General features: G+C 41.4%; 1 protein-coding gene across 1 annotated transcript; it reads left to right on the top strand.

Annotated features, from left to right (window-relative positions):
- Positions 1-3,359: 3,359 nt before the first annotated feature.
- Positions 3,360-4,778, top strand: ptf1a (pancreas associated transcription factor 1a). Its single transcript, XM_034118672.1, has 2 exons — positions 3,360-4,000; positions 4,307-4,778. Exons 1-2 carry the CDS (start codon positions 3,397-3,399, stop codon positions 4,507-4,509), a joined length of 807 nt encoding a protein of 268 aa, XP_033974563.1. The 5' UTR covers positions 3,360-3,396; the 3' UTR covers positions 4,510-4,778.
- Positions 4,779-12,168: the final 7,390 nt, after the last annotated feature.

Raw genomic sequence — 12,168 nt, 5'->3', positions numbered from 1 at the left:
CGTGTTCAGACGATTTTAAATCACTGCACATAAATAAAGTTTTGAGGATCTCAGAAATGAAATGTTCCCAACCTGACATGTTGGAACTTTATCTGACAACCTTCAACTGGAACCAGAGACACGAGAGCTGCTGTATGGGAGAGGCACGTGAGGAAATCACATAACCAAAAAGAGAGTCGAGCCTCACATGTCACAGAGATGTAATGGATTTATTTGGCATATGCAGAATATTACTACAAGCAGCACATACAATAAGACGTACAAATAAATAACAATAGTGCCATTGAAAATGTGTAAGAGAATGGTGCAAGTAAAATGCATTTCATTATTAAATAAAAACAGAATGTCATATTACTGTACATTGAAATTAAATAGCGCATATTTTAATAATATAAAAAATCGATGTGCTCTAAACATAAGAAGTGTTGATCATGTTTGAACATTTAGCAACATAAAGAAGTCAATACATTAACATTGATGTGAAATGTAAGCAGAGCCTTATTGCTTATTGATGCCTTTAAATATTGATGGTATTGATTTGATAATAGAGATGTGATAATGATCGGGGGGCAGTTTTAATAAAACTAAACAAGTATAATTTTTAAGTAAAATAGGACTTTCTGGCTTCTCAACAGAAGGAATGTATATTTATTTTACTTTGGTGTTATATTTTCCTGAAGGAAACTCACCTGCAAATGTTTGTCAGCCTTTTGTTTTCTGAAACCAGAAGAATAAAATATCACTTGTCACCGTCACAAGTTTGTACCTCTTTTATTAGCATTTATGTGTACCTTTTTATATCAAAGATTGAAAGGTTCAAAGGCTTGCTTGTTGTGATATGCACCAGAGCTACCGTGTAGTTTTGGCCTTTATACAATCTTGAGTCTCAGGCTCTTCCAACAATGCAACATACAATATACTTTACATCAAAGGAAATGACATCAAATAGTGAAATAGACAAAAGGCTTGGAGTAAGTTGCAGGAATAAGAAATATATATAGAAATTAGAATAAGATTAAACTATATGTCCAAATATTAGAATAAATATAACATTTTTATCCTAACTCTTTTGTCACATTGTTGTGCAATTCTCACCAAAAAAAAACGTTCACATGTTAACAATATTGAATTCCAAAAAATAATAATGGTTATATATTATCTGGACAAAAGAGGCAAGGTTATGGTGACTATCCTCGATAAGGTCCTTATATTTAAGGAAAAAACATTGCTTAATAAAGGCTAAATTAATATTATATTAAACATCTTGTGATGTGGAGCGGGCAGCATGCCGGGAGCTCTCTCTCATTCAGGACTCTTTATTGGTAATAATGTCTTCAAAAAGACTATTGATGACGACATTTGAATAAACTGATCCTAAAACAAAACCATTAAGCAACGTTCCATACCACAAGCAACCCTGAATTAGCAGCGGAGAACAGGAGCATTTCAACAATCAAATCGCTTCGTTCACATGAAGGTGATGGTACAATGAAGTGTGCTTTTTATGGTGGAAGCAGCTCAGGGTCCTGTCAGTGTTTGGTGTTGTGTTCAGGGTCCTGTCAGTGTTTGGTGTTGTGTTCAGGGTCCTGTCAGTGTTTGGTGTTGTGTTCAGCACCTGGTTAGTACCGGGCCCTGCGTGTATTGTGTGTCTCTCCCCCAGCCACAGCTTCATTGTGTAGACAGCAACACATGCTCATTTATAACCCGACATGTTGCATTGACTGGCGGCAGGACGCGGATGGTGTTCTTCCCACGGCCGCGCCCGAGTGGCAGCTTTCTGTCCAACCTACACAGACACGCGGTGCGCGCGCACCCAGCCTCGCGCAGCAAAAGAGCTATTTGGGAACAAAGTGGGCCCTCTTGTGTGAATGGGCTGAATAGATGTGTACTTATAGAGCGCACCGGTGGGAAGTCTCCTTTCGGTATACCGAGGAACGTTAATATGTCGCGTGAGGTGTCAGGGAGGCGCGCGCTCCAGGGCCCACCACTGTGCCTTTATTTGTCAACCAGCTCTCCCAATCAAACCCGCTCTGGAGGGCACAAGTGGCGCATCGACCACTCTGCTGGTGCATGTATTTATGGCGCAGCGCTGCCCACTTACTGCGGAATAAATGACCCAGCTGAGCACTCTCTGCGGGGCTCCTGGGGCCGGGCCAGCGCTCTGCCCGGGACATGGTGCAGGGTCACACCACATGTTCTGTTTATACCATGTAATAAAGAGATAAACACTACTTTGTTTTTTATTTATATTTGTTTTTGTATTGAAGCCGTTTTGCTTTCATGGTAGGATCCTCCATTTCCAAACATGATCAGTTTCTATCACATTGATTTTGTTAATATTGAATTATCTATCACAAATCAGAACAGCAAATAGAAATAACTAACAATAATAATTGTTGAAGAAGAATTTTAATTATTATTATTATTATTATTATTATTATTATTATTATTATTATAATAATTATAATAAAATCTAGCAAAATCGTAACTGTGTACACATGGGTAAACCTGTTGCAGAGAACATCATATTGACACTGACTGACAGTGGTGACGTCATAGTTTTGAGCCACCTCGTTCCACATAATAATATTTATTGTAATATGAATGTTTGTTCTGTTATAGACGGCTGTGTCAGTGAGAGACTCAATAGATGTATTAAACTGTTGCTGCTGACATGTCCAACACGTTATCCTGCAGAGAGACTCAGATGTTACCGACTTGAATGACCCACAACTTAAAGTTATAGTATCTCAAATTCAGTTAAACGCGGATTCATTCTTCTGTTTGGTCAGATAACTGAAAGGTCACGTTGATTTATGTTCAGCTTAAATACGAGAATGAGCAATGGAACAATTTCTGGACACCGTTTAAGGCTTTAAACTGAGTCAGTTGATTGTATTGTAATATGCACAATATCTAGCGCAGTTGTTGCGAATGAAAACCTGAAGCCCCACACTATTCCAACAGTGCAGCAGATAAAATATGTTCATGTAAAATGTAAAAAGCCGGTGTCCTAAGGGTATTTATCCTGACGAAATATAAATCAGTCTCTTCACTTCGGGGGGTCAGTGTTTTAAACCTGTCACGGGAACATGTTCTCAAATAAACACTAAATTGAGTTATTAGTGAGCGCAGGGAGCAGCCGGTGTCCGCGCGGAGTTGAGATGTTAGTTCAGTGGAGACAGGGGGCGTGGCCTGTGGGGGATTATCTCGAGGTGCGACTCGCGGACAGAGCTGTGATTGGTTGGCACTCCCGGCCAGCGGCACGCGACTATGGATGTCGCTATAAAGAATCCTCGCGTGCCTGTTCTTCAACTAAAACTAACTGTTGAGAGAACAGGGAGCAGCGCGCGGATAAAAGAAACAGAAACAGCGTCATTGTTGCAGCGGACAAAGATGGACAGCGTGCTGGACCCCTTCTCTGGACTCGACTCTTTCTCCTCCCCTCCTTACTTCGACGATGACGAGTTTTTCACGGACCAGTCCTCGAGAGACGGACACTTGGACACGGATGACTTTCTGGATGAGGACGTGGACTTCCTCACGAGTCATTTCCAAGACTACTACGGCAAAGATGGCCGAACGGATGGAGACTACGACATGGGCAACCTGTCCTTCTCCTCCTCCTCCTCCACCTTCTCCTACGGCTGCGCGGACAGCACCTCGGAGCTGTCCCCGCGGATGGGGCACCACGGCGGGCCGTCGCTGAAGCGCAGGAGGCGGATGAGGTCGGACAACGAGATGCAGCACCTGCGGCAGGCGGCCAACGTGCGGGAGCGGCGCCGCATGCAGTCCATCAACGACGCGTTCGAGGGGCTCCGCACTCACATCCCCACCCTGCCCTACGAGAAGAGGCTCTCCAAGGTGGACACGCTGCGGCTCGCCATCGGGTACATCAACTTCCTCGCGGAGCTGGTGCAGTCCGACCTGCCCATCAGGAACTCCAACAGCGAGACGCATGCGCAACCCAAGAAGATCATCATCTGCCACAGAGGAACAAGTAAGTTCTCCGAAAAACATCAAGGTCAGGCCGTATATAGATTAGGTAGAGCTGGCGGCCCATGTACAGACCATTTGCCTCGTGTCATCTCCCCCTTTCCACACTGCAACTAAACTAATGGCATACTGGTTGCTCAAGAAAAATGTTTTAATTAATCTAAATCCAGTTTTTGGCGCATAGTGATCTGCAGAAATGCCATGCATGCATGCATCATTTTTATTTTTGCAAACCTGAAAAGTCTTAATATGCTAATAAATATGATGATAAATCAAATAAAAATAGACACTAATGTTCCTCTCTCCCCAGGGTCTCCCTCTCCCAGCGACCCAGACTACGGCCTCCCCCCCCTGGCCGGGCACTCTCTGTCCTGGTCGGATGAGAAGCAGCTCCGCGAGCAGAACATCATCCGCACCGCCAAGGTGTGGACCCCCGAAGACCCCCGAAAACTGCACAACAAACCGGGCCTCACAGACATTGAAAACGAGCCTCCCTTCGGCCTGGTGGTCTGAACACACCCTCCTGTGAAACGCACTGTGTTAGTGTGTGAACATGAATGATGTTATTGATAATGCGCACTTGAAGGCGCATTGCAACAAGAAATGTGGACACCATGTGAGCTCCCTGTACAGGCTTTCTGTAAATAGTTTTATCATGTTGATAATTTTATTTTGTAATTCAGGCAACTGGCAATCATGTATTTATTGTTTTTCACGAGTGATAATATATGTTTTAATTTAAATGCAATGAATGAGAGAAAACGTGTTTACATTGTTGTACAATGATTTATATTTATAATGAATCTGCGAATAAAAGCACTTACTGATAACACTTTTTGTATTTGTCTTGCTTAAATATGTTTTATTATTGTTTGGTCAAAGTGGCATATGAAATCAGATATTTAGCATTGTGACATGATTCTTAATATTTTGCCTGGAAAGTCATTATTCATCTTCAAAATAGACGTATGAAATAAATTCTCAGCACAAGCATGGATTTGTACCAATAAGTGAGATTTAATCAAATAACTAAGCAGTATACGTTCTCCCTTTAAAGCACTTTGGAGTTTTGTCTTCAAATGTGCTATACAACAACATCCTACTTACTGACTTACTTCATTAACAACAAATGGTTTTAATGGAGATAGACTTTGAATGGTGAAAAACTGATAACCAGAATGAAATGCATCATAAACCTGTTATTTCAAAACGTCTTGAGTTTAATAACACAGTCAAAGCTCATGTTGTTTTATTATAAGGACCTTTATTTGTATCAGTGCTGATACACGACTCTGAAGCATCTCATCCTGCCTCATCTTAACATGTGTTACTGTACTCGCCTTGAACTCAATGTAAAGTGATTTAAAGAATATTTCACCCAAATACAAATTCATATTTCTTTTTTGAACATGCAAAGGTGATTGAGGAGTAAATAATGAGGAGAGTTCACACAAATCAGCCAAAACCCAAAGTTGCAGCAGGTCATATTTACGTATACGAAAAAACAGTTGCAATGTAGGGCAATAATAATGCTGTTTTATTATTGTATCAATAAATAAAACTACATATTGTAAGAATAAATATGCTCATAGAGACAACACGTGAAAATTATTTAGTGAAATATAGAGCATTTTAAACATGTTGCCACCATCACTGATGTGATGAACTGTCCCAGGGTGGGGGTCTGCTGCAACATCTGACTTTGCTCCATTCAAATGAACAATCTGTCATAGATCCATCTTTAAATGGTATGGGTAATTAGCACACACTTGTAGGTTTAATATATTATAGAACATGAGTTGGTCCAGACAGAAATGCAAAAAGTCTTTCAACTGCCTCCCCTCAGTCTGATTGAGGAATTAGACAGTACAGCCACATATTGTGACATAAATATGCAAATGAGATGCTAATGTGAAGCCTGTATACCCACAACAGCTGAAGGTGTTTAAAGCGCACGCGGGCGCGCACAGGATGGTGGGAAGCTGTTGAATGCGGCTCTGTGCTGCCAGGTGCTGCCGGGACACATTTTCCCGTGGTAGCGGCATCTCTCCAACATGTGTCCCCGCGCACGGCCTCCTCTGCGGCCGCCCCCCCACCGCAGCCCGCATATATGAACCGTGTGGCCCCCAGAGCTGAACCACAAGTCTGAGGGGACATGCTGCTGCAGGGAGAGTGGATTTTAAAAAGCTCCAGCACCACAGGTGGGCTAGCTCAGATTTATTAATCCAACTATTATAAAACAGTTGTGCAATAAATAATGCTATTTTACTTTTTTCATTGAGACAATAATTGAAGGTTAAATGAAATGTAATGTATTTTAAACATGTTGCAACTGTCCGGTCAGTTGCAACATCTGACTTTTTTCCTTTCAGACTTATTGTGAACAATCAGTCATATTTTCATCTTTAAATGCACTGAGAAAATGGAAACGTTGACTTTAATTAAATATATTATGTCGACAGTTTACACATAGTTGTATTAGGATAGTTTAAAGCAATAATACTACATCTAACCTAATGTGTTTTATTTAAACTTATTTTGTATATCGCTTTCAATTTCAATTTCATTTTGTTCTGTGTGTATGGGTAATGTGTAAATGTAATATAGAAAACGAGTTGGTCTAGACGAAATAGTCTCTGAGTAACAACTATTATTTATGTTTTTTATTTTCTTACAGGATGCCACTTTGTTTTGCTTTTTAACCTCAAGGTTCTGGGACTTTTTTTGTTTCCCTCTCTTCTCAGCTTCCTCTGTGAGTCCGTCCGCTCCTCAAGCGCGACAGGAGCATGTAATCCGATTACAGCCATTGGAAAGTCAAATGTTAGAGAGTGAATGCTGGGCAGCTTCATTTCTTTGGCAGGAGCCTCGGTTCCACTTTGTGTCGCAGCAGAGCCGGGGTTAAAACAGTGGTAGCATTGTGTTTTTGCACCTAAACGCCTTTGTGCCGCTGATGGCTGTGAGTGCGCAGCGCAGAGATCCTCTGGTGCGGAAGGAGCGAATGGAACTCTCCCGGGCTATCTGGTCTCTCCGGCCGCGGCGGCGGGCTTGGCAAGGCTTTAAAGGGCGCGAGCACTTTACTGTGTGACAGCTTTTATTAACTCTACTTCTCAGCAGGCCGGCATTAGAGGGCGCGTTAAGCGGTCATTTGGAGGAGAAAGAGTCGGAGCCGCGCTCAAAGGCCGCTGATTCAGCATTTAGGGAGCGTGCTTTATACCGACAGTATGATGTTAGGTATAGGTAACATAAAAGGGCCGCAATGTGTGGAAAGAATATTACAATATGTTATTATGTTTCAGATTTAACTCAGCATTGTGATGATACATTCGGATTTCACACAAAAAAAGGAGGAAATACATATGATTTAACCTTATTTAAAAATAATAATAACGATATTATGTTTGAAATCTGGAAAATCCCACTGTACAATTCTGAGAAAAAAACATGAATTTGATATGTGAGACGTATACGTGCAATACAATTCATTGAATTAAATTACATTTTAGGCGTTGAATATGCATAATTTAAGTCGTTTAAATCATTATTGAAGACATCAGTAGAAGACCTCAGTGACTCAATGAATTGAATCAGGTCTTTATGAACTCCAGTAAACTAGTAACAGCTTCACTTGTTATTCATTTCAGATCCACTTAGTCATTTATAGGATTCTGATCTAAAGATTAAAATAGCACAATGTAATATAAAGATGTAACCACCTGCTGTACAATATGCACTGCTCTGAGAGAGATCTTCTTAAAGGCTTCTTTTTATTTTATATTTTCTCATCCATAAATATATTTTGGAAATATATTGATATTATATATTTACTCCGCCTAATGAAAATATACATTTGAAAAATGCTTTAATACTAATTTAACATTATAATTGTTTGATATTTTCCAAAGGTTCCTGGACTTTTAGAACAGACACAAATTCTCAAATGAATAAAATCACCCGCAAATTAATTGTATTACATTGAACCGTAAATCGATGACTCATTTTTCTTCTGCATCTATTAATGTACTTTAAGAGCTCAAATCTAATTTAAAATACTTTCTTGGATTTTTTTTAAACATAATATGAGTTTATTAAGAATTCAACTTTTGTTTGAACTTTTAAAATGTAATAAGAAACGTTTGAGTGGTTTTAATAATTATTTAAAAATCATAAATGATAAACGGTTTGAGTCAGCAGCTCAGCTTTGTGGAACTGTTGGTCTGTTAATATGCACAACGCCGCAGAGAGAATATCAATGAGACATTTCCCCCCCTCCCGCAGAGACATTTGTTGCTTTTTGGCTCCTCATAGCAGAGCTTTCCCGTGGAGTAGTCCTACTGCTGAAGGTCATTAGCAGGAAAAGGCTGAGATTGGCACTTTTACGCACCAGCGGCTGTCAGTAGCCTATGGGTTTGCGCTCATTTCTTAAAACTAAATCAACAGGTGATAAATGAAAAAGCCATCATGTCAAACAATTGTGCTGTGGACGGGATGAGTGTAGGTGTTAAGCTTTAGTTAAACAGCTTTGACTGATACATTAATGAGAGGAAAGTAAGCTTAGAGCTCTAAAGCTGTTAAATCCGCGTTAAACCGCGCAGCCCGTATGTTGGCGCGCAGGGAGAGACGCTAACAGCCACAAATCGGCTTGATTTTCAGATGATCTCGCTTCGGAAACACAGATCCTGGGATCATAATTAATAATAGGTTATTTCATGCCCAACATCGGTTTGGCAGCCGTGGTGCTGCACTGCCCGGACTCTCAGCTCCATAACATACCGGAACAGAGCTCTCATGTTCGGGGAGGCTGATGAGAGAGGAGCCGCTGTTACCAACTAGTGTGTACAGAGAGAGCAGGAAGCAGAAGGAGGTGTGAGGCAAGGAGGCAGGGAGGGGAGTGAGCTGCGATCATTCTCCCTTCCCGTGCGCTCTTTTCTTTCAGAAGTGACCTTCCAATCTAAATTACATCTTTATGAGGCTCCCTGGAACAGATCGCTGCGCGCCGTGTTTCTCCGGGATGCACCTGGTAGTTCAAACTTTGTCTCTTTTCATGTCCTTACGCCTGAGTCCCTGGACAGCAGCTGCCTAAAAACAAGCAAAGAGAGAGGCCCTTGCAAGTGTCTTCGAGACGGGTTGGCACCGTTTTCCGCGTCTTTAATGTTCCATCAGCCTTTTGTCCAGGACACAATATGGCAACTGTAAAGCATGTGACGTTTTGCAATAATAAAACACATTTTCAATGACGTGACACTGGCTGAAAGCGCAGCGCGGGCCAGCCAGGCTAAACATGTCGCCGCGTTTGTTTTGTGCGCCCCCGCAGCCAATTAACAGCGAGGTCCTTTCGCCGCGCCTTGATAAGCCAATTAAATTTATGTCTGCTATGTTTTTTCAAGGAGAGAAAGGAGGTGGATTTGGTGTGTTCTTCTCCTCGGAACGGCGATTTCCTTGCCATCACCTGGCGCTTTCTGCACAAGAGAGCAAACCGCGGTGCCCCCCGCGCCATACGGCTCTCACCATCCTTCTCCATTATCTCCTGCGTTGATCCGTCATTACCGGGATTTAACAAATCCTTTATCAGCTGTGTTTTGTGTCATATTTTTATCTGCAAGATTAAGCAGATGCTGCGATTGTACGATCGAAAGTGTAGGGCTACTCAAGGCTGAAAGAGAGACAGGCACTCGGAGAGAGAAAAGCTTTGGGCACATCTTCAGAGGAATAAAACATTTAGGAGCCATAAACAGACTTCAACCTGCTCTGTTTCAGCCTTTGTGTTGTTTGTGAATAATTAATGTTAATAGGGACAGGTTTGTATACTTTGAATGCGGGACCACAGGTGCGGAGTGACAGGATGAATAACCGGCCCTGATTTTTGCCAAAGCTCGAGGGCTCTTGTCCAGGGTCTCCAAGCTGATGGAAAATATTGTCATCTCTTTGATTCGCAGCATTACTTTCACGGAGAACAAAGCCGGGTGATGAAAAGCTTATGTTGGAGTGAAACAGGGCGATGACGGTGGCCGCTTCAGACTCCTGAAAGAAAGAAAGGGGGGCGAGTCAATGGCAATGCGCGCTTCTGGTTTTGTGCGCAAGTGCTCCATCTAACTCAAATAAAGGAGCCTTTCCAACTTTTAAAGGACCACTTTTTGCCTTTAATAAAGGCCGGACGGCTGTAGCCATTAAGCACATGGTAAGGCGCTGGTCTTTTGTCCCAGCGAAGCCCTTGAGATACTAACTTCTGTTCTTTTGGGGATATTTAGCTTCTGAAAAGCTCCAACTTTATGCGCCGGCAACAAGTGGCTCCGGGGCGCACGAGCAGCTTCCCCCATTGAGGGGACCAGGGAGGCCGGGAGAGAAGAATGAGTCAGTAAATAACCAGAGGGAGGGGTTTACTTCTTAATGGCACGCCTGTCTTGCATTTTAGGGAAATACTTGCTATGTTTGAACAAGAGATGCGTTAGCTTTGATATGGCAAAGGACTAGTCTTTTGGCGCATGGATATCCATGGCAACGCATGGACACACTGCGACAGACGTGTGTGTTCATGGAGTAAAATATAACTCCAGAATAAAACAAAATTAATTAACCATAAATATAACTTTTGCACCCCTCTCATGATATAGTGTGTTGTTGTTGTTTTATAATCAAAATATAGTGTATATTATCTCTATATTGTAAACAAGAAAGGATCATTTAAGGGGGAGAAGACGCTTAAAAATAGGTCGAAATGAAATTTGTACCAAGGGACATTTCTCTAAAAAGGGAATTCTCCACATGAACTCTTATTTTGGATGCAGTGCATTCATGCGTAAAGCTGATGGCGTGTTTCCAGTTTGGCCTTATTGCGTAATGGTGAGTCTGCTGCTGCGCGCTGGGATAATACCGAGACTTGACTGCGTCTGCCTCCTCCACCAGAGCGCCGCAGACACGTGATGTGTCTGATCAACAAACAGCACCAGTTATTTGTCCCAAACACGACTTTATGGAAGAAGCCTTCAAATATGAAAAGACGGCTCCATCAAAAGCTTTCAAATCACGCAGAGACGTTTACAATATAAATAAAAATAGTCACTTTACCAAGAGTTGAAAAGAATACAATAAAGAGAGATTTGACAGGAGAACTTCTTTGCATTAATTTTGTTTTGCATTTTTCAGCACTCGTGTCCAAATATTGGAGGTTAAATAACATTTGATTTTCTTAAAATGGTAATAATGTTTTTGAAAATGATGACCTTTTTGGAAAAAGTATGTCAAAGCTTTCTTTGGGACAGTTTACCATACATCTTTCGTCTAATTTCTTTTTTCTTAGTCTGTGTTTTTCAGCTTTGTCATTTCCAACTTCACACCACGACACAGTCCGAGCATAAGGCCAGCCTATTTGTATTGTGGCTTCAGAAATAAATAACAGCCTGCTCGGTGCAGCCGGTAAACTGTGTGGTTGTGCGCGACGTCTTGTGACGGAGCCAGCTGGCCGCCTCTGGCCTCTGTAAACCCCCCCCCCTGGTGGACGGAACACGGCGGGCTGACCTCCGCGTTGGAGGACGGGAGATGGGCCTTTGAATGAATTAGCCATAAAGACGTCTTGCTATGATCATTGTTGCGGCTGAAAGCAGGGTGGATATGAGAGGCATTGTGCACAGCTTTTGCGTGCCCCATCATGAAATATTACAGTCCATTCACGAGGAAGCCCTATTGAAAAGATATGGAAATGAAGCAGACTGATTCCAGAGTTAGGCACAAGACAAAGGCAATACATACATAAATGCAGGCCTTATGAATAAGGTGCCTCCTATTGCATTTTCACAGAAATTATGAAAGTTAAGCAGTGATTTCTGCACTGCTGAATGTTCTGAACAGTGGTGGAATAAGTATTCAGATGCTTTACTTGATTAAAAGTACCATTACATTATTGTCAAAATACTTCATTACAAGTAAAATCCTGCATTCAAGATCTTACTTAATTAAAAGTACAAATTATTATTAGTAAAATGAATAGTAATCATTGTGCAGAAAAATTGCCTTTATGTGTGATTATTTTTATATTTATATATGTGACATTTTGTTGCATTTTACTGTTGTAGACAAACAAAGTTCTGATTGACATTTTGAAAAATATTTAAATGATTTGACTCTTTTGTGACTTTAAGTCCACTAGTTACATTTTTAGATAAATATTTTGTTAAAAGT

This window comes from Trematomus bernacchii, unplaced genomic scaffold, assembly GCF_902827165.1.
Source record: "Trematomus bernacchii unplaced genomic scaffold, fTreBer1.1, whole genome shotgun sequence".
NCBI classification, from domain to species: Eukaryota; Metazoa; Chordata; class Actinopteri; order Perciformes; family Nototheniidae; genus Trematomus; species Trematomus bernacchii.
Note: the sequence above shows the minus strand (reverse complement) of the source record. Positions and strands in the feature narration are given on the sequence as shown.